The 23,547-nt window shown below is 56.2% G+C and overlaps 2 protein-coding genes across 3 annotated transcripts in view; one reads left to right on the top strand and one right to left on the bottom strand.

The window, feature by feature from the left end:
- The window catches only part of ACAN (aggrecan), a 76,373-nt gene extending 72,551 nt beyond the window's left edge, over positions 1-3,822 (top strand). Inside the window, exons 17-18 of one of the 2 annotated variants that reach the window (XM_043524369.1) lie at positions 821-1,003; positions 2,699-3,822. In XM_043524369.1, the coding sequence (XP_043380304.1) occupies positions 821-1,003; positions 2,699-2,787 (272 nt within the window). In that variant the 3' untranslated portion in view covers positions 2,788-3,822. The remainder of the gene's footprint in view (positions 1-820; positions 1,004-2,698) is intronic. The other variant, XM_007060374.3, reaches the window with a different exon arrangement.
- A 2,436-nt stretch (positions 3,823-6,258) lies between these two features.
- Positions 6,259-18,309, bottom strand: HAPLN3 (hyaluronan and proteoglycan link protein 3). Its single transcript, XM_007060353.3, has 5 exons — positions 18,172-18,309; positions 13,650-13,806; positions 11,682-12,050; positions 9,289-9,588; positions 6,259-7,647 (listed from the first exon to the last, which is right to left on the bottom strand). The coding sequence occupies exons 2-5, from the start codon at positions 13,777-13,779 to the stop codon at positions 7,367-7,369; spliced, it is 1,080 nt and encodes a 359-aa protein (XP_007060415.1). The 5' UTR covers positions 13,780-13,806; positions 18,172-18,309; the 3' UTR covers positions 6,259-7,366.
- Between the last annotated feature and the right edge of the window lie 5,238 nt (positions 18,310-23,547).

The following is a 23,547-nucleotide window of genomic DNA, read 5'->3' as shown; positions in this document are numbered from 1 at the left end:
AGCCAGTGGTAACTGCAGCAGAATCTCAAAAGGAGGTTGGTTTGTAATTAACTGCCTTTTATTTAGTGCCTCCATCTAGAGCCCCCCAAACAAAGGAAACGATCCCTCCTTTGTTAACTGCCTCCGTAGCCCCCGAGTCTGGCTGACGGACGTGGCAATACAGCAAGTCAGGCCCGGGTGATGGCAGGCACTTAGCAACACTGGCATCAAGTGCTGGCATGTAATAGGTGCCATACAAAGCTCCAGTGCAGAAGCCCCTTCCCTGTCTGGATCCATGGCAGGGAGATGGCCATGCTGTCTGCACTGCAGCCGGGTGCGCTCACCGGCCTTGCAGTGCAGAGGCCTCTGCCATCACTGCAGTGACTCAGACAGGCTGATGCTTTATCTGTGTTTCACAAGTAATGTACATTCAGGGTCCCAGCCACTCAGGCTCAGCACAGAGCAGCTCATACTTCATCCCATGCAGCGCAGGAGCAGTGAACAGCACACTAGCCATTCAGCCAATTCCTGGTGGGGTGGGAAATGATCCCTGTATATGCAGCTGCCCCTTTCCACCCCAGAAGTGGCTGCATTTCAGTGGTTAGTGAAGCAGTCCTTGTATGTACAGCCTGTAAAGCACTTTGGGATCCTTTGGGACAAACTGCACAAGGGAAACAGAGTTGATTGGTTATTATTCCAGGGACTGTATGTGAATGTGGCCAGCTCCCCTTGAGCAGCATGGTTAGACCCAAGCTGCTTGGTTTGCGGCTCTCATTGGCCGATTGCCTAGCAGGCACACACTGAGCTGCCAGTTGCTCACTGTCTTGCTTGTCTTTGTCAGTTGCCTGTGGGGACCCTCCTGTGGTAGAGAACGCCAGGACCTTTGGAAGGAAGAAGGACCGATATGAAATAAACTCCATGGTACGGTACCAGTGCAACCAGGGCTACATACAACGCCACGTGCCTACGATTCGGTGCCAGCCCAATGGCCACTGGGAGGAACCACGGATAGGCTGCATAGATCGTACGTATTGTTCCTCCTTCCTACTCTATGCACCATGGCCCCTGCAGGCCTCTGAGACTCCAGGCTGGCACTCAGCCAGGGCCAAGCTGTAGGAGTCCATGGGCTGATTCCTGGAAACAATCCACACGATACAGTGTGGGGGGGGCGGGGACTTGAATTCAAGAGTTCAGCCCCCAGAGGGGACTAGAGAGCTGTCGAGGCAACCCAACCAGGGAGAGCAGCGGCTTTGCCTGACACACACCCCAGCCTCCCTGGCTGTTCCAGGTGTGGGACTGGTGGCTTCTAGAGGGAGCTGCCTCCATTTCTTTCTAGGTGGAGCAACTTGAGGGACATGGAGCAGGTGGGCGAGATGGGTGAGAGCCAAAGTGCAGGAGCAAGAGAGATACTTATGGCTCCCAGACAGGGGTGTCCTCCATCCACTACCTCGCCCACAGAAGAAACAGGTTTGCTGCCATTCAGGCCAGTAGGAAGGGACGCTTTCCCTCCCTGTGCCAGAGAGTCAAGATTGTTCTTTGTCTCAGTTAAAGCTCGTGTGTTACCAGGATTATTGGATCCGAGATCTCCCGGATGAGTCTGGACCACGGGGATCAGCTGGAGACGCAGCCTTGACTCTTCTGAGGCAGTGCAGCTGCCAATAGCCTGAAAGCTTCTGCCCAGTCAAAACGCCCCACTCCCTGATGCGCTGGCTTCTCTGAGCCCAGGGCTCCTCACGGCTGTTGAGGAAAATGGGGGACAGCTCATGGGGAGGGGAGGAGAAGCAGCTAAAATGGATCTACCTGGGCTCCCAAGGAGGGAGAAATTTGCACTTCAGGGCCGGGGGGGGAAAGAAGCTTATATGGTTTATTTTGGCAATATCCACAACTGAGCTAAAGGCACTGAGGGAAGGAGTGAGGAATGGGTGCATGGTGGGGGCTCCCCTTAAAGGAGAGCTCTCTGAGACTCAGCTTAGCCTGTCTACCCAGCCCTTGTTCTCTGCATCCCACTCCCGCAGTGAGGCTCTGAACAGAAGCAGGAAACATAAAACATCAAGGAAGGGTTATCCCAAGAGCTATGCAACCATGGGTTAAATTGAAATTATCCCCCTTTTACAGATAGGAAGACTGAGGCACAGGCCGGGGAAGGGATTTGCCCAATGCCACACAGTGTAGCAGTGCTACAGCTGTGGACAGACCCCAGAGCCCCTGCCTCCCTAAACAAAATGTTTGGGTGCATTATGGGTGCTTGGGAGGGGCGGTCTGCTTCCTTGCTGGGCCATTGGTCTGAGCTGGTCTGGCTGCCTCTATGCGCGTCTGCCCACAAGGAGGGGGAAGAAATACAGACCATATCGGACGGACAGCGGCGGAGTTGTCTCTGAACAGGATGCTTTTGAACAGGCTCCCAGGAGGCACCTGACTCTCTTTAAATTCAGTGTTTGCGGGGGGGACAGGGGCCGTCACAAAGTGCCCTGAAAACGCCCCACTGATTCCTCAGGTCCCAGAGCACCAGAGGCAAGAGAAGGCCTGATTGTCTGGTGGCGAGCGGGCTGGCGCCGGGGCACGCGCTGCCCGAATGGCCGGAGGCAGAGCTTGCACAGCAGCCCCTGCAGTGTTTTTCCAGGGAACGAGAGGCCTGGGGTGAGCCAGCTAAGGACAAGCAGGGGCTCTGTAACTTTCTCCCAGTAACAAGGTGCCTTTTCTTCTCCTCCTCTTCCCGCAGCCTCCATCTACAAACGCAGACTACACAAGAGGAGCCCAAGGAATCGGTCGAGAACCAATGGCAGAGCCGCACAGACACCCACCCGTTAGAGAAGGAAGCGAGAGATTTTTACGGAAATTATATTAGCAGAGGCAGTTTCTTCTTCTTGATGTTGTTGTTGCTTTTTTGTCATATAAGGAAAAAAAAATATATTAAAGAAAAAACCCCACCTTTGTGTATATATATAAAAAAACAAACCAACCTCAGCGCACCAAAGCAAAGGGAATTAGATTCCAGCGTTTTGACTAGCCGTCCGGTTCTGAATACCTTCGTGCCTTCGGGGAAGGGGTGGGAGGGTTGCAGAGGGCGGGTGGGGGGGTTAAGTTAAATAATAAAGAAGATTATTTTTTCCTGATTTTATGCACGAACAATGTAATTATTTCTGTTATTTAATGGCTGGGGTGGACGCCACCTTTGTTTTATTTTAAAGAATCCTGCAGTATGGCAGGGGGTGGTGCGGTGGGGCAGTCAATAGCTGTGAAGTGTTGCTGAATGTATGAGAGGGGCATGTAAAGCGGGGGAACGGAAGGGCTAGAGTGAGATGGAGGGACGAGGCGGGAGGGAAGCCTCTTGGTTTTGGCCCCTCCCCTCTCTCCCACCGCTGGTTCCCGGACGCCGAGTCTCCCCGTCCCCAGGCCGCATGGCGAAGCAGCTCCCATCCTGTGATGGCGCGCTCTTTCTGGGGGACCGTGCAGGGCACCAGGGTTCCCTGCACCTATTTATATTTTTGAAACATGATGATGATAATGATGAGAAATGATAATAAAGAGAGAAAAATTGGAATAGTCTTTTTTTGGGGGTGGGAGGGGTAATTTAAATGCCTTAGCCAAAGTCTCCAGGATGCTGGTAGGAGCCTGTGTGTGCGTATCCTGAATTGCGCTTTTGCTCATGACGAGGGGCGGGGAGACCCAGCCTGGGAGGGGAGCTTTGGGGTTTTGTTTTTGTAAAAAGCAAAAAAAAAAACCAAAAAACAAAAAAAAATCCTTTTTTTATTATAAGTCTTGTGCCTAAAATGAGAACCTGACACACGGCAGTGCCTGCTGCTGTCAGCGCTATTGTGAAACCTGGACAATAAAACCGGTTGTATTTTATTCTTCCTGTTACCTGGTGAACTGCGTGTAGGCAGCTGTGTGGTTGTGTGACACTGTACGTTTGTGCGTGTGTGCTTGTGAAATGTCTGTGGTGCGAGTCGAGCAGCCCCTCTGTGCCCTTCCTACATAGGCTGGGAGTCGGCTCGAGCCGCAGCTTCAGAGCCTGGCTCTTTAGCTCACGCTGTAGAGGCTGGTGCTTTTAGCTCTAAAGTCCGCCCCCCCCCCCGGGTTCGAGACCCTGATGCTGGCCATGATGGCCTCCATCACACGGGCACACGGGTGTCTGTCTGTGGGAACACTTTGTGTGCATGTGGATGCGTGTTAGCCGGGCGGAGCAGTGTGCACACCGGGGTCCCCTCCCCAGGCAAATGTGTATATGAATGGAAGCAACAAATGTGCCTTAAAAACCCAAGCAAAAGGTGCCTTCCTGAACAGGCCGGGCAGTGTGCTTGTTAGGGGGAACGCAAATGGGCCTCCCATAAGCCTTTGAGCCCAAATGGACTGTGACAAAGTTTCCTGTTGTTGCTGCTTCTCCAAACCTCTCTGGTCTCCCCTGAAGCAGGAGCGTTTATCAGGCTTAGGGCAGCGAGGTCTAGGATGCAGCACTGCAGGGAAGAGGGTTTCTCCCTTTCAGAAGCCCTCCCCTGAATGTCCCATCCCAGCCTTGGAGCCGCATCTGCTGCTTTGGCTCGTTATAGCCGTGGGGTCTCTGGCTTGGGAAGGGAGTTCAGTGCTGGGGACCGGTGCTCCATGGACAGGTGTGGAGAGTGGGGCCTGTCTTTATCCAGGCAATGGGAAATCACACTACTCCTCCACACACATGCTGCTCCCTGCAGTGGGGGAGCTCTTGGAGGTACTATCTCCTCTCTCTATTAGCGAACTGTGCAGGGAGCAGCCTTCTTGTTGGGGGCAGCAGCCGAGGTCTCGGTATCCCCCATCTTCAGCCAGACTCACCACTGCAGGTAGGAATCTGGGGGCAAAACTTACATCCTCAGGGCACAGCAGCTGCAGCAGATGAGTTAAAGAGGCCCCACCCCAGCTGCACGGCATAGCCAGTCACAGCTATCGCTTCCCTCTCCCCAACACAACACAGCATCTCTCTAGTGGAGACCACCCCCCTCCATGCCATTGCACAGATCCCACTTTTCCTCCCATATGCAATCAGCCAGCCTCTCTTCTTCCCTCTCCTCCCATTCATGATCCTGCAGGCTTCCCCTCCACTCACTTGGGTTACCCCCCCAGGGTGCATACCGAATACCCCTGTGGGAGCCACAGCTGCTGCTCCCATGGAAAATTAACAGTAGCAAAGTATTCAATGCACTTCTAGCTTCTTTTACTACAAGGAGGAGACACATGCCCAGCCAGCTCTCTGCCAGCCACCAGCACATCATCAGTAGGCCATTGTTTGGGAGGCCCTGGTCACGCACTCCCCCGACTGCAGTGTCTGAGACCGGCCCAGCCATACCAATCTCCTATCATGAAGACGTTCCCCCATTAACCTTTAAAGATGATTCAGCAGCCTGTCAAGCTCAGCAATGCTCAGCATTTCCTGTCTGGCCTGGGCGATTCATTAGCCCTAATTAGAGAAACAACTGACGAGACTGCAAATACAAGAAGCCCAGTTCCTAGACCTGTGCTGCTGATCTCATATCCAGAGCGCCAGGACCTTTGGGAGCTCACAGCTGAGACAAACTCTGACACATTTCACCAGGAGACAGAGGGTTGCTGGGGTAAGTCCAGGGAGCTGCAGCCCATAATAGAAATGGCATTTTAAGGGCATGGGAAGGCACCTAACTTACCGATATAGGGAAGCACCAGTACTGTGTTGAGTAATTTGTTTGGAAAATCTTCTGGTTGTTTAAAAACTTGAAACCATCGGGAAAGCAGACACTGATCTGCTGCCAGGAGAGTTATGGGCCACTGGCAGACAATGCAGTTCAGAGATGAGTGGGCTTCCAACTTCCCCCCACTTCATCCCCAGGGAACACCCCTCCATCCTGCCCTCACAGCTACTCCAGCCCAGGGCTCCCCCCATCCCCCATACACAACTGCTGATGCGCCTCCACCCGGATCTGCAGCCTTCCACCCTGCTCTTCAGCTCCTGCCTTTCCCCACAACCTGCCAAGGAACCTTAACTCTGCCTTCCCACGGCTCCAGTTCTGCTGCTTCTCCCCCCAGTTCTGAAGAGGCTCCTCAGTTCTGCCCTAATCCCCATCCTGCCCGCCGGGCCTGCTAAGCCATACAGCTTTGTTCATAGACCGCTCCGCTGATGCCCTTCGGTTCTTATCTCCAACACCTCCTGTTCTTCCAAGTCCTGGGTGCCCCACTTTGAGCCCAGTACCCTGAGTGCATTCCCTTTCTAAAATCCTTCGCAGACTGCTGCTGCTGGCCGGGGAGAACACCGCAGAATTTGTCCTACCACGCAGGTCACAGTTTCAGACCTCTGGGGCTTTCTCCAAAGCTTTATTTGAAGAGGTCCAGGAGAATACATCTTTTCACAATAAAACGCACAAAGACTGAGCCCCTGGGATTCAAGTGGTGCCTGGGAGAGGGGCCGGTGGAGAACAAGGCGGGCAAACCGGAGAGTTCCACCCACTACACACACAGTACCACCTTTCAGTGCCCTTGGAAACCGCCAACCTCAGACTGGAGTCTCAGAGAGTCGAAACACAGCCAGATCCTGCAAGGAGGGGAAGGGAGAGAAAGAAGGGACTGGAGGGGGGGGCGGGGGAGAGAGGGAGTCTCCCGGGACACACGAGGCCTGAGCTGTGTTAGCTCTGGGCCTCTATGCTTAGAATTATGCCTAATATCTCTGACCTCATCTGCGCTTCATTGGGAGGGGAAGGGGAAGGACTTTGAGGGCAGGGGAAGGGTGTTGGTGAGTTGTGAGTCACTTGTGTGTGGTTGATCATTCGCCCACATTAACTGGGGGATGGGGGAGAGTGACCCGCCTTACTCTAAGTTCCGGCTTGCAGTTGATTTGATGCCTTCCGTGCTGGCTGGGATGGGATGGGATGGCAGAGCAGTCTGTGCATTAGAGACAGCTGTTCCCCTTTGGTACCAGTGAAACTGGAGCATGTCCACAGGGCGTCTGCCTTTGCTATCCACCAGTTGCAAGCGCTGTGCTTCTCCCATGCCTGGATGCTAGGAAATGAATGTCTAGCCCAAGTGGATGTGCGTGAACCCGTCACTTCTTATCTAGATGACCCTGTGACCAAGGGATGGAGCCACCTGGTACCAGACACCAAGCTCCCCAACCCGAGAGACCATCTGAGTCTCTCGCCACTGGCTGGGTGGAAGGAGATCTGGTGCCCCATTCCTAGCCACGAGAGAGACCCAGAGGTGGCACTCGGCTGATGAGCAAGACGCCAGGGCCCAGCAACCCAGAGAAGTTTCCCTTTAGTGAAAAAAATGTAAAATAAAAAATAACAATTGAAATTAAAAAATACCCCAACACCCTGGAAACCTGACCCTTTAAATCCAGGCAGCACCAGGCAGGGAAGTGTCCACTGGCAAAGAGGAAGCCCCTCCCCATTCCTTAGCTCAGCTTGTAGCAATAAACCCCAAACTTGCCCTTGTCGGGAAAGCCGAAACTCCTGACCCCCGGCTCCGGTGGGCCGCAGTTGGGCCGGGGGAAGGCAATGGGGTAGCGGATGCTGCCATCTGCCAGCCAGCCAGCATCACAGCGATCCAGGCTGAAGAACTTCCATGCCGCATAGAGCTGCCCCACCTTGGCAAGTTCAGCCCCATCATCCTGGCAGGCCTGCTTGGCCTCTTCCAACGTCAGCTTCTCCGGGTGAGCCAGGTAGTAAACTTTCCCTGGAGGGGAGAGGCAGAGGGGGTGGTCACTGGGAGGCGGAGGAACACTGAGCATGGCCGGCTCTACAGGAAAACCCCTCGCCCACAGGAGAGCTAGGAATGGGGGTTCACATTAGTTAGGGAGTTCAGAAACAGGCTGTGCTCTCCCTGGCACAGGAATGGGGAAGGGGCCAAAGGGATTTTATATCATCTAAACCAGGGGTGGTCAAACAACGACCCGGGGGTCGCATCCAGCCCTTCAGACGTTTTAATCCAGCCCTTGAGTTTCCGCCAGGGAGCAGGGTCCGGGGCTTGCCCCGCTCCAGTGCTCCAGCCAGGGAGCGGAGTTGGGGGGGCTTGCTCTGCACTTGACGTGGCTCCGCGCGGCTCCCGGAAGCAGCGGCATGTCCCCCCTCCGGCTCCTACGCGTAGGGGCAGCCAGGGGTCTCTGCACGCTGCCCCTGCCCCAAACACCACCCCCGCAGCTCCCATTGGCCGGGAACCACGGACAATGGGAGCTACAGGGGTGGCACCTGCAGACAGGGCAGCGCGTAGACCTGCCTGGCCATGCCTCCACATAGGAGACGGAGAGAAGACATGCTGCGGCTTCTGGGAGCTGCTTGAGGTAAGAGCTGCCGGAGCCTGCACCCCTGATCCCCTCCTGTGCCACGACCCCTCTGCCCCAGCCCTGATCCCCCTTTCGCCCTCCGAACCCCTCAGTCCCAGTCTGGAGCACCCTCCTGCACCCCCAACCCCTCATTCCCACCCCAGAGCCCGCACCCCCACCTGGAGCCCTCACACACATGCCTGCATCCCAGCCCCATACTAGAGCCCCCTCCTGCATGCTGAACTCCTCATTTCTGGCCCCAACCCAGAGCCCGCACCCCCGCCAGAGCCCTCACCCCTTCCCACACTCCAACCCCCAGTTTCATGAGAATTCATGGAACCCCTACCCCATACAATTTCCATACCCAGATGTGGCCCTCGGGCCCAAAAGTTTGCCCCTCCCTGATCTAAACACTTCACCACACATCAACAGCTGGGCATACCAGCTTTGCCAGGCATGCCCCAAAGCCTGGGGAGTTCTCGCAGTGCTGGTTCTCCTGGGTTTGTGGCCCCTTTGTGTCCACAGAAGGAAGAGTCAGGCCCTGTATTACAGAACCGGTGATTCCCCTGATGCTGGCACAGGCTGGTGCCATGTTATCCATTTGAATGACACAGTTTTGCCAGTCTCTCTTGCCTTGCATCCCAAACCGATTTGTAACCGAAATGGAGCAATTGCTTGACCCAGCGACCTCTAGCATGGGGCACGGATGCAGTTTACCAGCATGCAGCAATGCTACCTATCATTTCAGTCTGGGCAGTGGAGGAGAATCCCAGATCTAACTGAAGGTGTTCTGAGAATTTAGGGAGGTGGATGGAATTACCCAGGTTAGAATTTGGCTGGATCAAACACCCCGACTCTTAGAGAAGTTCTACTGGGTCTTTGCAGGCCCTCAGTTTTACATTTCAGTGAAGAAGTGTCCCTTCCAACAGGCGGCACCCCCTGCCACCACACTGTGCCCTGCAAAAAGAGCGCCCCTCTACTGGTCACCCCCCTTCTCTGCAGCATCAGGCAGGTCTCTCCCACCTAACTATGAGCCCTGCAGATGCCAGGCTCACCTTTCAGAGCAGAGGAGAAGCAGAAAACGTCGAAGTAGTGCAGGTTCTTGTGGCGCTCGCCGTAGCTCCGAATGCCGGGGGCCAGCTTGCCGCCACAGGGCTCCCGGGGCACGGAAACGGGGTACTGCACTGTCCCATCCAGCAGCCATCCAGCATTGCACCAGTCCAGCCCCTCCTCCCAGGACTTGAAGAGCTGCTCGAAGGACGCAATCACAGCGTCCTGCTCCTCGCAGGCTTTCTTGGCTTCATGGAAATTGAGTCGATAGCGACCGTGGTAAGGCTGGTATGGGAAAACCACCCCTGGAGAGAAAGAGAGAGGGAGTGGCTGGGTCACAGAGCCACTGTGAAGGGTAGCCCCCTCTGGCTATGCCCGCAACCTGACACACACCCCTGGGGTGGACGGTACAGATCCCCACCAACACATCCAGTGTGGGGCTCCCAGCAAGCAGAGGGAGTCACAGCAGGACTCTGCCCCCTCCCAAGCTCATGGCTCCAAACTCACAGGATCAAGACCTAGGCACAGACGAACCCCAAACCGTGCTAGAGTTCAGAGACGTCCCAGAAGCGTCTCCAAAGCCCCTTGTGAGAACAGCCTCTCTCCTGGGGTTTCTCTCATGGGATCGTCCAGGAAAGAAAGGCCCCTGAGCGCCTCAAACTTCAGGCCCAGGATCTCATCTGAGTTCAGCGCAGCCCCTGTCTTATTGGAATCAAGCGGCCAGTCCGAAGACCAAAGGGACAGGCAGCATCAGCCCAAAGGGACAATGACACATGTCAATGGTGACACCTGGTGGCCAGAGTGAGGCATGATCTCTGCGTGCTCAGAGTTAATTGGGAGAGCTTTGAAGGCTGGTGCCAGTAGCCAGCGAACTTGCCCCTCACTCAAAGCCTCCGTCCTCCAAATGGCTGGAAGGCGGCTTGGTACAAGTCCCTCTGCTGCACTGGGTGGCACTGGGTCAGGAACACAACAAGGTGGCAGGAAATGGGACATTTCCCACCGTTCTGGGTGGCTGTGAGTCTGGGACCGCAATGTGGAGCTGGGGTCTGAGCCTATGGAGAAGGAGAACATCCTAGGGGGTGACTTTCCATCTGGATCACAGAGCCACAGGTGGGGTGTTTCACACCCTTCTTAGTCTCCTTCTCCAGCACCAATTCCCTGTGCAGTGTGCCCTGCGTTACACAGATCCAGCAGCAAGAAATTAGGCCAGGGAGGGGGGGAGAGAGACACACATGCGTTCTGTGGTCTGATGTCCCCTCCTCCCACCTGTGAGAGCTTAAAAAAAACACTAGTGTATGCCTTAGTGACAGGCCCCCAGTCCTGCAGCATTACAACTGGACGTCACGCCGCGCCCCCGGAGTTGGAGGTCGCTGTTAGCAGGACTTGACCAAGGAGCCTTTGGATCTTTAAACAGCCGCCTCTTCTGCTTGCGGTAAAACGCCCAGCTCTGTCAGCGCAAAGCCAGCAGCAGACTCCTTCACCCAGCCTCCACTAGGGGGAGCCACACTGAGTGGCTGTAGGTTACAGGTGCACTTCATAATACACCTGTAGTGGGAGTGTCGGCTGCACTGGACGGACGGTGAGCCACAGAAGCCTAGTGCAGTGTCATTTGATTGCTGCAGTAGTACTCGCAAAAAGAAAAGGAGGACTTGTGGCACCTTAGAGACTAACCAATTTATTTGAGCATGAGCTTTCGTGAGCTACAGCTCACTTCATCGGACGCATACTGTGGAAATCGCAGAAGACATTATATATATAACGAAAGCTCATGCTCAGATAAATTGGTTAGTCTCTAAGGTGCCACAAGTACTCCTTTTCTTTTTGCGAATACAGACTAACACGGCTGTTACTCTGAAACCTGCAGTAGTACTGTACCTAAGGGCCCCAGTCAAAGATGAGAGCCCCGCTGTGCTAGGTGTTGTACAAACAAGGAATAAGAAGACAACCCTTCTTTCTCCCTGCCCCAAGGAGCTCCTGCCAGTCTAATCTGACATAACGCACGTGCAAGGCGATGGCACGTGGCAATAACACTGCAGGGATGCCGATCTGGGTGAACAGGGCCATAGGATTCGGTGGCAATTTTTATGAGGAAGGTACCTTGTACCTTCCTTCACCCTCACCCACCCAGTGGGAGAGCTTCTTTCTTAACTGCTGTGTCCTGGCACACACACAACCCCCGTGTTGGCTGGGTATGGGAGTGCCCCAGCAAGGGGCAGCCGCAGAAGGACCCAGAACCTACGCTGATCCCACTCAGGAGCCTCAAAGGGGACAGCTTCTTGGGTCCCAGTTACTGTCCCCAGTAATCCCGGGGAAATCTCTGTGTGAGGGGGAGTTGCCCCATCTGTTCCCCTGCCCCTTTTCCCCCACCCGCCATGGCACCGGATGCCAGCCCGCTCACCTCGCAGCTCCAGCTCCACAATGCCGCTCTCGTCCTCCAGCCCGTCGATCACCTCGCAGCGGTACTTGCCGTAGTCCTGCAGGCGCAGGTCGCTGATCACCAGGGACGCCTCCTGCTTGCCGCGCTGGCGCAGGTGCACGCGGCCCCGGAACTCGCCGAAGCTACGGTGCTTCAGCCCGATGGCCACCAGCACGTCCCGCTCTTTGGTGTTGTCCTCCCGCAGCTTGGACCACTTGATGCGGATCTTGCGCGGCGTCTCCAGCATGGGCTCGTAGTGGTAGCGGCAGGGCAGAGTGATGTTGGCACCGCGGTAGGTGAAGATTGCGTCTTCCGGGGTCTCCACCACCAGCTTCACGCCATTGAAGTGAACTGGTGGGGGAGAGGGGCCAAAGGGGGAATGAGCACTGCCAGGGGACCCCGTCCCTCCAGCTCAGGGTGCTTCTGCAGCCCACGGGGGAGTGGATTCCCCACGTATGCTACAAGGGAAGGGGCAGCCTACCCCACAGGCATCCCCACTAAGGGGTTCTAGGGCAGTTACTGTCCAGCAGGGCAGCCAAGCACCTTCCAGCAGCCATAGGGCACCTGGGAAGAGCTAGGCGTGTATAGGGATGGGAGGGTCTGTGACAGGGAAGGGGGGAGGGAGCAATCTGCCCTGCTCTGAGCACAGTAACTCCTGCAACTCACCACACCATTGACTGATACCAATCTGGCCCTGTGAGCCCCACCTCCTGCACTATTGTTCCCACCCCCCTTGTACTCTGCCCCTTCCCTCACACTATCTACCCCCTCCTCCTCCACTCGCTCACCCTCCCCAGCCCCGCCATTCATCATCACTTCCTCCTGTGGCATCCCGTGCCCCCTCCCGCCGCTCCTGCGTGCATGTAGGAGAGGGGTGGAGAGGAAGGGAGGCAGGTGGCATCAGATGCTGCTGGGGTTGGAGGGAACCCAGTGCCCAGCAGAGGGCAACTTCCCTGTGGGGCAGCACCTATTTGAGCCCAGTCCCCACCAGCCGCACAAGTGTGCGAACCTGAGGGTCCCCTGGGAGGGAGAAGGGTTGTTCAGGGTGGAACAAGGGGGTAGATCTGGAGCCTCGGATGGGATATTTGGCCCGCATTTCAGGAAGCCCTTTCGGACAGCAAACGCCCGTTAGGCTGAGCCGTCATCTCAGAAGGGAAAGGGTGCGAGTCGCTGGGGCCGCTTGCAACTGGAGGAGACGAATCTCCAGGGAATAGGCTGCAGGGCCCAATCCAGCCCCAGCCTGATGGGCAAGAGGGTGGACCCGACCGGATGGCAGCTCCTCAGCTGCTCCACCTCTACTATCTCTAATTCTGTGACAGCACAAGAGGAGAGGACCGGGGGGGGGAAGAGGGAGGAGTAAGACGGATGAACGGGGCAGAGGACCCCATCAGACCAGGTTCAAATCAGTTCCATTCTGCTCCCCCAGGGATCTTCCAACTGGAGCGAGAGCCAAGGGGACGCAGTCCTGGCATCCTGGCAGGGCAGAGGAGGGCAAGGGGAGATTTGCAGGTAAGGCGACGGGGGAAAACCCGGCGGAGGGGAGCTTTATGGGAGGGGGATATTATCAGCTGGCTGTAGGGTGAAACAGCCCCAACATGCCTGGTGTGAGCCTGGCAACTGTCATCCTCTCCCTCTGAATTACCCACCCGAAATTAGGAGGCAAAGACCCTCGACGCACACCCACATCCTCCGCCCCTCGACTGCCCCGGCCTCCTCAACAGCTCCCATCCCGATCTACACCTCCTGGCAACACTCCGAGCTTTCACACCCCACGTGCCTACTGCCTCAGGAACGGGGAAGGGCAGTGGGTGATCGATGCCTGCCCGGCCTGCACCAGGATTCCCGGCCCATAAACACGAGCAGTAGCCTCTCTGGACCATGCACTCCTAGCGGCTGGTACTAAGGGCCAGCCCCTCCCCAGGTCGGCCCTGCCCTCCCCACCACACGCACCTTCGCCGTTGCCATTGCCGTTGCCCTTGTCGTTCATGACGTGGTCGTAGTAGAAGCCGTTGTAGAAGGGGAGCCCACAGCTGCCTCGGCCCAGCTGCAGCAGTGTCACAACCAGGGATAGCAGCAGCATCGCTCCCGGGGGGCGGAGGAACGCCGCCTGCCCACGAGAACAAGGAGGCTGTGTCAATGCACAGGGGGCTGTCTCCCCTTCAGCCCCGCCGCTGCTAGCCCACCTGCGGCTTTGCACAAGCGAGTCGCTCTGTGTGCAGTTCTCGCGTGCTCGCCCGTGCACACGCACGGGATAGAACTTACATGTGCAAAAGTGAGTTTGCACTCACCGCTGGGCCTGGGGCACGTATGTTTTGTCATTTGCGCACACTGAGCTAGTGCACACACCCCGTACAGGCAACGGCCTGCGCATGCACCGTTTGAAAATACTCCCCTACCGTTTAAAGTATAGCCTGCTGGGAGAGGCTAGGCCGAGTACAGCAGGGGCCTATTTCACAGCCTGAGCTCCTACTGCCATCCCCCACAGTGCCTGCTTAGGGTAGCCAACTTTCTACTCGCACAAAACCGAACACCTTAGCCCTGCCTCTTCCCGAGGCCACACCCCCACTCACTACATTCCCATTCCCTCAGTGGCTCGCTCTTCCCCACCCTCATTCACTTTCACTGGGCTGGGGCAGGGGGTTGGGGTGCGGGTGAGGGTGAGGGCTCTAACTGAGGGCGTGGGCTCTGGGTGGGGCCACAAATGAGGGGTTCAGGGTGCAGGAGGGGGCTCTGGGTTCCAGCTGGGGGTGAGGGCTCTGGCTGGGGGTGCGGGCTCTGGGGTGGGGCCAGGGATGAGGGGTTCAGGGTGGGGGTTGGGGCTCGGGGTTGGGGCGCAGGCTTACTCGGGTGGCTCCCGGTCAGCAGCACCGCAGGGCTACAGCAGACTAGTCCCTACCTGTCCTGGCTCCATGCTACGCCCCGGAAGCGGCCAGCAGGTCCGGCTCCTAGGTGGTGGGGGGGGCAGGAGGCTCTGCATGCTGCTCTCACCACAGGCACCACCCCTGCTGGCCCTGGTTCCCGGCCAATGGGAGTGTGGAGCCAGTGCTCGGGACAGGGGCAGCGCGTGGAGCCTCCTGGCCCCTCGCCTAGGAGCTGGACCTACTGCCTGCTTCCAGGCCACAGCTTGGAGCCAGGACAGCTAGGGACTAGCCTGCCTTAGCCCCTCAGCACCGCCAACCGGACTTTTAACAGCTCAGTCGATGGTGCTGACCGGAGCCACCAAGGTCCCTTTTCGACGAGGCATTCTGGTCGAAAACTGGATGCCTGGCAGCCTTATGCCTGCTGCAGGGGCTCCCCACACAGCACTCCCACCCCACTCCTCACACAGCCGCCGGCACCAAAACACAGCCAGTTTGCTAAATGCCAACGTGAGCTTTAACCTCTCTGACGGCACACTTAGAATCCAATTACATCTCTGCACCAGGCTGCTGAGCCCTTCTGAGGACTCCAGTACCCGTCTGGAGAATAGCCACAGAAGCAGCATTGCAAACCCTTATTTCCTCTCCTGTCTCAATGCCAACAATCCCCTGCTCGCCACTCGCTGAGCTTTCCAGGGAAAGCACGTGAGGGCAGGATGAGACAACAGGTGTTTCAGAGAGTCCATGGACGTTCTCGCCCTCTGGGCAGCTTCTCTTGTCAGGGACCGAGTTTGCAAGGCCTTACGCTACTCCTGGTGGCATTTCTCTGTGTGTAATGTGATAACTTTTGAGTGCTGCATACGGAGCCCAGGGCTTGTGGGGGAGAATGGGGGACCCCAGGATGGGGAGCACAAAGACCCTATGGCATGTGGCAGAGTGGGGAATGGGTGGGCACAAAGAGCCTCTGCCACGGTGGTGAAATGAGGAATAGGAGGCATGGGGTGGGGGAGGAATGAGAGGACACCCAGGGCCCATGGCATGTGGGGGAGGGGGAAATGGGAGACAATGGTCTGGGGGAGGGGACATGGGGGGAGAATGGAGAACCCTGGCATGGGGGAGGGGAGGATTGGGAGCACACGGAATCCCTGGCATGTAGGAGGAAAGGGGCGGGGAGGGAAGGGGCAGGGACTGTTTTCTTCTTGGTCTGTTTTTGTACAGCACCTTGCACAATGGGTCCACGACGGGGAATCCTAAATGCTATAGTAATACACACAACAATGAGGGGGCACACAGAGCCCTGGCGTAGTGGGGAGATTGGAGGATGCTGGTATGGTGAAAAGGGGCACACAGCATTCCTAGCATGAAGGAGGGGGTGAGGAGGGTCGCACAGAGTCTCTGAAATAGAAGGGGATGAGAGGGTGGCAAATAGGGGACTTGTGAGGGGAATGTGCGACCCCCTAGTTGAAAATCTGAGGGAAGAACCTGGAGTTAGTGCTGGGCAAAACTGTTTGGCTGGAACTATTTTCCATCGAAAACAGCAGATTCAGCGACACTGAAACATTTTGCAAATTTGTGTCAAAACTGCGTCAGAAACATGGGAAAGTTTTGAAAAAGGGGAAACGTTTGGATTTTTCAGATCAAAATGACTTTTTGTTTTGAAACTTCCTTCCGTGTCATTTAAAACCAGTCATAGCCCCATGAATATGGTCGGAACTGGACCTCCCATTTCAGCTGCCCCGGAACCATTGTTTTCATTCTCGTTTTTGGAATTGCCAGGGACCCCCCAAAACCCATTCCTCACCCAGCTCTCCCAGGAGCTTCCTTCCCTCTCTTGGTCCTTTAACGCCATTGGACAGAACCCTGCAGAGCACCCTCTCAGGAGCAAATCTGCCCCAAGGCTATCCTTGGCAGGGGACTCTCCCGCTCTTACATCTAGGACTAAGCCATGTTATCACTAGGACAAGAACTGACCGGGTTTGTCGCGTTCAGCAGGTGGGTCTTTAACATAGGGCAAGTGGGAGACGTTAGAGCTGAACTAGGGAAGAGAACAATTGTTTTGCAAATCCCAGATCTCTTTAGGGGAAACTCCTTAGACCCTCCGGCATTATGAGCAGACACTTCTTAAGGCTTCATAGGCCATGGAGAACCAAATCAAGTGGAGCCAGCTCAAGACCGATTAGGTGCAGTTCCCAGAGATTTATAGATTCTCAGGCCAGCAGGGATCACTGTAATCATGTAGTCTGCCTGCCCGCATACCACAGGCCATAGCAGTTCCCCCAAATAATTCCTGGTTTGAACTGGAGCATATCTTCCAGAAATATTTGGCTGGCTGCAAGCTCCCTTAGAGCCTGCAGAGGGCGCCCTATACTCATCAGCTCTGCAGTCTGCTACTGGAGTCGGTCCCTGGAAGGAATTTGACATCGGTGCCCCCTGTTTAGACAGGGTTTACAAGCTCCTTTGAAACCGCCACCATCTATCCGTCTGGGGGATGTGAGAGCAGGGAGCGTGCAGAGACGGGGCAGCCCGAAGGTATGCAGCCCTTTCCCTTCAGAGTGATGCATGCCAGAGCCACACAGTCGGCTCCCTGCTGCATCAGCCCAGGAAACTGCCCGGACCGGCGCCCCAGGGTACGGGGGTTCTAGTCCTAGTATAGGAGCCGCACACCCAGCCAGCTGGGAGCGAGGCAGCTTGTGGCCAGAGTTCAGGACTGTGAGTGAGGACTCCTGGGTTCTATTTGCACCTCTGACACTGTCTCCCTGGGTGACACTTCCCCTACCCTGCCTCAGTTTCCCTATCTGGAGGGAGATACTAGCCTGAGATCCTCAAAGGATGGAGCGGGCCACAGGCAGAGCCCCACTGCTCTATAGTCCACTAGCTACTTATTGTCATTTACACGCCTCTGAAACCAGGTCAACCAGAGATCCACCAGGACCATCCTTCCAGCATGGGAAGTCCAGGTACATACGAACCCATGTGCTGAGCTGAGCCTCCCGGGATTCTGCATTTGAAGCTTGGGCTCCCTTTATCTGGCTCTTGTGTTTCATTTCGACCCACACCAGCCCTCGCCCCCCTTCCGCCTCTGCCACTTCCTTCCTCTCGCCCCCAGCTATTTGTCTTTCCATTTGTAGCCATTACTTTGCTCTGTAACGCACCTGGGATCCAGTTGCCCCGAAGGACCCCGTTCCGAGTGCCAAGGGCTGGTACTATCAGAGCCTCACCGCCAGCACAGCAAAGCATTCGCTAGCCCCTTGCCCTGTATCCAGGGATTCCCTTACCCCAAGAGTCACCCTTTGAGACAGATCATAGGTTGGTTTTAAGCCCCAGGCGATCACGCCTGTGCTCTCTGTCCTGTCCCAGCAGAACTTCCAGCACCAGCCTCACTCCCAAGGGGTCTCCCAACTCTGGGCTTGGTTAGCAGGCAGATTCCATGCAGTTAACAGGGTCCCTGCAGCCCCCCACTAACTTCCTGGGCAGCCCCCTACTCTTTCCAATGTCCCCACCAGCGGATCCACACTCAGTCCCACTGGAAAGGGGCACAGAAAGCAGGATGCCTGCTCTCCCACCCCATCCCCTGTGCAGAAAAGCTCTGGGGTCTTCACTCATCCCCTACTTACACGTGGGGGCCGGTCAGTGTCCTCGGGAAAGTTGAGGAGCTCCTGGGTTTCCCCGCCTGAGTCAAGCTGGAGGGCTGAAGTGAAATGTGTTTAGGGCTCTTGCATGGGCTAAAAGGAAACAGCAGCAGGACAATCCTCACTACTCCAGAGCCAGCCTCTTAAAGGGAAACACACTCCATTTCCCATCCGTGCCTCAGGGAGCGGAGAGTGGGGGCAGAGCAGGGATGGAGAATGAAGGTCACTGAGTTTCCAGTCCGTTGTCCAGAATACGAAGGGGAGTTAGGATAGTGCTTCCGCAAGCGGTCAAAGAATTTCCATTAACATCTCGGCATCGTCCTAGGCCAGTGGATCTCAGACTCTGACCGGTGCCCCACAGAGCCCTTCTGCACACTGCTGCCCCTGCACTGGGGCATGGAGAGAGAGCTGGCCCAGGTGGGGATCTCGTCTCTCTAGAGTGGCCCCCAGAAGATATCAGATGGAAGCCACTGGCCAAAGAAAGATGGCCACATCTGTGACAACCTGCCCCGCATCAGAAGGGTACTAAAAAGCTGAACCGGGGATTCAAGCCCTGGCACGATGCCCTGTCCCAGGCAGGTATTTGGTGGGGTGCATCACCTCCCATCAGTCTGACCTGTACTGTCTTCTAACTTTCGGCCATAGAGTATATTGCCTGTCATCAAGTCAAGTGTGCAGCAGTCCCACTCCTGCCTACGGGTGAGGCTCTTTGAGACTCCAGGAGGGAATGGCCCATGCACTGAGAGAAGGCACCATGCCGAGGAAACCATCGCAGAGCCTGGCACTGCCGGGCATGGGTTAGCCAGGCCTGTTGGCAGCCTCCCCCTTGAGCATCTCCTGAGATCACAGTCTGGATGGGGACTCTGAATCCTGCTAGTCCAAGGCACGTGCCCAGCTCAGATGAAGGTTTTTGGGGTTTAGCTTCGTCGGCAGAGGAGGAGCCATGGAGCCAAAGAAGAAACAAGGGGCCATGAGAGGAGAACTTGGCAGGGACCAGAGCAGCAGCTGGGCTGGGGAGCTCCCCAAGTGTGCACTCTGGTCTCCCTAGCAGAGAATGCTTTGATCAGAGCTATGGGCTTTGCTGGGGGTCAGGAGGAGAAGACTGGGAAGGGACAAATAAATATTTCTTTGCTTGATCTCAATGAGCTGCGAGGTGCCTGGGCAGTGTGATGATGGGCACCATGTGGTCGTTAACACAGATAAATAAACAGCCCACACGAGCCCATTCTTGGGTTTCACACGGGGCCCTGGCCTAGTCACTAGGTCGCTGCCCACACTTGGTGGCCTGGGAAAGGGTTGCGTGGGCTAAGGGCACCAGAGAAGTCTGACAGAGAGGAGGGGGTTGGTTGTTCTTCTCAGTGCAATGCCTTGGCAGAGCGCGGATGGCACACGGCTGATGGCACTCGGCTGATGGCAACAATTTGGTCCTTTTGGGTATTAGATTGCTGCCATTCTCCTGGTTTATAGGTCAGCATCCACATACACGTGTGCTCAAATGAATGCATACCCAGGCACACATGCACATACGCAGGCATGCACATGGGCATGCAAACATTAGCCTCAGTGGTGAAAGTCCTCGGGCTCCAGCCCTGCGGGGACAGAGAATGGATGGACTGTTTCCCCACTCAGACTCCCCGAGGCCAGGGATTCCACGGGCCCTGTTTCTAGCTCTGTGGTGCTGACAGATCTGCAGGGTGTGAATGAGAAGAGGAATTAGAGAGCTGTGTGCGCAGTGACCCCTCTGACCCTTGACCCTCTCTGGGCCGGGGCTCTGCAGCCACACATCTCAGGTTTGTTATTTTATGATGAGGAAATGAGCTGCCCCTGAGCAGAGGCGTTGGGGCCCGGATCCCGCTCAGCCCTCCAACCTGGATTCATTCAAACCGGAAAGAAAACAACTCTTTCAAAAATAAACCGCCAGCTCTTCCCAGCCAGGCAGCCTTTCCCGTGGCAGGTCGGGCTTCGGAGCTGGGGGCAGCCTTTCCTGGGGTGAACTGGAACTCAGAGCTGGATGGGGTGGTTCCTTATGTGCAAAAGAATCAAGGGCCTTAGGAGCTAGAACTGAATACCCAACCCTCAGCGAGCACACAGACACTGCCTGGCTCTGGGACTGAGAAGTACAGCTTGTGCTTCACCATGGTACCAGCCAAGGCCTGTCTATGTCCTGTTCAGTGTGGTCCCATGTCCCTGAAAGTTGCACCCTCTCCTTTGATCTCTGTGAGCTCAGCGGTTTGAGCATTGGCCTGCTAAACCCAGGGTTGTGAGTTCAATCCTTAAGGGGGCCATTTAGGGGTCTGGGGCAAAAATTGGGGATTGGTCCTGCTTTGAGCAGGGGGTTGGACTAGATGACCTCCTGAGGTTCCTTCCAACCCTGATAGTCTATGATTCTAATAATCTCTGAGAGGCACTAAGCCTGCTGCTCCCCAATGCCTGGAAGTTTTTTTACGGGCCAGCCCCCTCACTATCCCAGTCATGAGCCAACCGCTCCTGTCTCTGATAGGAAGCCCTGATGGGCAGCACTAAATAGGTGCTGTGACCTCTCAGCCCAGCTACTCCTTTCCAACGGCTCAAGAGACATGGGGATCTGGGCCTGCTAGGAAAGGCATGAGAGGGACAGTCCATGATGGGATGCAGAGTGCTCCAGGTTGGTTTGTCACTAGTCAGGGGTAACCTCCCCTGCTTGCGTACATGGCTGAACGAAAGAGCAAGTCCCTTTGCTGCCTGTTCTCCCACTGTCTGCTTAGACCAGCTCCAGGTGGAGCAAGCTGCAGTGCACGGCAGGGGGACCTTGCTGCTCCACCGTGAGCTGCTGGGGTTATTCGCACAGTGGCAGAATTTATCTGATTTATTGACGAGTTTCTGTTTCCTGCTGGAACACTGTAAACGAGCGGGTGGGTGCACGGCCGGTCAGGCAGACACTCCACGCATGCCCATGCCTTTTGCGTGCACACCGGTTCCTGGTCCCTCCAGCGTGGTGTGAGGAAGATGACTTGACAAGGCAGAAATAGGGAAAACATTCCCATGGCAAGCTGGATACCAGATCTCAGTGGGAAATGGAGATTGGAGCTGCTATCTAGCTGTGCTGACTTTGGTGAAATGGCATCTAACCAGGGGGCAGAAGGAAAGACCACAGGGAAGGGGGAAGGACAGTGTTTGTAAGTGAGGAGGAGACGGCCTAAGAAGGTGGGGTGCGTAAGGCGAGTAGCAATGTCTGTGTGGGTGGCTGGGCAGTGCTCGCTCCAACTTCTAGGCTTCGGGGTTCAATTTCAACAGCCAGAGGCAGGCTTAACCTAAGTAGCCCAGAGCAGTAACACAGGGGCTGCCTTTCTAGGGGGGTGTTAGACCGGAGTCACTTCTACCCATCTGCTCTGAGGCCCTGGTGGAAGTTAAGGGTCCCAGAAGGCTTTGGGAAGAACCGAGCTGTCAGATCTAAAGCCTCTAACATTAGTGCTGTAATACAGGGCCCTGCCACAGCTTCAGAGCAGACTTAGCCTGAGCACCGGGCTTGGCTGGATCAGGTGCCTGGCACCCATGTTTGATACAGATGCTGAGTGCTTAGAGGGAGCAGGATGGCTGCTGCTTTGTTCTGCCCTGGCAGCATCTACCTGGTAGCCTTTAAGCGTCATTGGTGCCTGCATGGATTTGGGGAAACCGTCATTTCTACGTCACAGAATCCATTCCTTGTTAGTGGGCCCTGTGTGAAGGGCTCTGGAGAGATGCCTGGTCGCTGCTTGTTAACCCTCCAACAATCTGCTTGGTTTTATCAGCCAAACAGTTTGCTAGAGAGCCGACAATGAGGGCCTGATTAGATCTTCCTTGGCGCCCGGCAGGAGGTTGCTACAGTAGCTGGTTCCTGAGGACCCACCCTGCAAGGGGTGCTGGAGTCTGACACCTTCTCCTGAAATTGTGTAGGTGGCCCAGTGCAGCTCAGGACCGGCCCTCCCCTTTCATGCTGCGCTGGTCCCTGTAGACTGCGCTCCATCTTGATTCAAGCAGCCCAGGAAGCTGCTTCCTCCCTCCCTCAACTAGGTCGGGGGGTGAGGTTTCAGGGAGCCAGTGAGAACGGGTCCACAGCCCTCCCCGCAGCGCCAGGCAGAGCAGAAGCTGCCATCTGGATGCTCCCTGCCCATCTGCTCAAGCTCCCTGCCCCACCTGTGGCAGTTTTCTTGGCCACCTTTTGTTTCCACGAGTTGTTTTCTTGTGCCTTTGTCTCTCCCCTGTCTCAGTGTCTCTAGGAAGCACCGTCCCTGGCAATCCTTCAATCAGGGCACAATGCTCCTTGGCCAGACGCTGAGTCCCCTGCTCCATTGTTTCAGTGGGGAGGAAAAAGCTGCACAATGCCCTGTGCGCCGGCAGCCCTGGCTCTGCCGAGGCCCTGGAATGTGTTAAAGGAAGATGAGTTCTCGCTCCTTTCCTGGATGCTTGGCCAAGGGAGGCCATGTGCGGTGCCAGCCACCGAGCCGGGCCAGCCTGTGCCGAGCAGGAAACCCGTCAGGGTGAGGGGAGGTGGCGACTTTTCATGCCTCTGTTTTTGGCGGCAGCTCCTTCCCCTACTCACTTGGCTGCCCAATGCCTGTGACTCCTTCCCTGAATGGGACGAGCAGCATCAATGAATAGAGGGGCAGGACCTGAGTGGAGGGTGCCGGGGGCAGGATACGCACCATTCTGTGCTGCACAGACAGAAGGATGCTGGGGCTTTCCCCTCTGGGCCATCCTCCCTTTTGTGCCAGCCGGCTGGGCCAGCTGGAGGAGCCCAAGAGACGCAGAGCCCACGCCAATCAGTGCCCAGCTCTGACACACCCTTCCCAGAGGCACTCCTGGGGGGAGGCTGAGCCCAGCTGCAACGTGGAGGCTTGGGGGTTAAACCTCGGGTGAGGTCCTGCTGGGAATGGCCCTGAGCTGAGCCAACAAGGTGCAGCTGATCCTGGTTAGGTGCAGAAAAGGGGCCAGGTTGCTGTCATTGGGTTTCTCTGAGGGGGAAGTGAAGGGTGGTAGGGGAGGAGTTTAGCTGCAAGAAGGGAACGTGTCCAGACACTTGCTGCTCTAGACCCTTTGGTTAAACAAAAGCCTTGTAAAGAAAGTGGGAACTTCTGTGGCGGGTCTGGCTGCTCTCTGCAGTGGCTGAGCCCCTGGCCCAGTTGCAGCTTCAGAGAAGCCTTGTGCCTGAGCACCAGGCAAGGTCACCGCGACCAGCGCCTGTGTGTTGATGCTGGTTCCTGATCAGATAAGAGACGTTAGGCAGGATGGGGCTTTGTCTCTGCAAGGTTTACATGGATAACATAGCGTGGGGCCCAGGCTGACAAGGGCCCTTTCAGACTTCCTGTTTCTCTGGGCCTGTGGGGTGGGGGTTAGTTGATCAGA

The sequence above is a fragment of the Chelonia mydas genome, chromosome 10, assembly GCF_015237465.2.
Source record: "Chelonia mydas isolate rCheMyd1 chromosome 10, rCheMyd1.pri.v2, whole genome shotgun sequence".
NCBI lineage: Eukaryota > Metazoa > Chordata > Testudines > Cheloniidae > Chelonia > Chelonia mydas.
Note: the sequence above shows the minus strand (reverse complement) of the source record. Positions and strands in the feature narration are given on the sequence as shown.

Bases quoted from the DNA above. Each gene is read 5' to 3' on its own strand.
- HAPLN3 (XM_007060353.3), bottom strand. From the start codon at position 13,779: ATGCTGCTGCTATCCCTGGTTGTGACACTGCTGCAGCTGGGCCGAGGC. The intron at 12,051-13,649 runs GTGCGTGTGGTG...CTCCCCCACCAG, and splicing joins CGGCAATGGCAACGGCGAAG to TTCACTTCAATGGCGTGAAG. The intron at 9,589-11,681 runs GTGAGCGGGCTG...CTTTCTCTCCAG, and splicing joins TGTGGAGCTGGAGCTGCGAG to GGGTGGTTTTCCCATACCAG.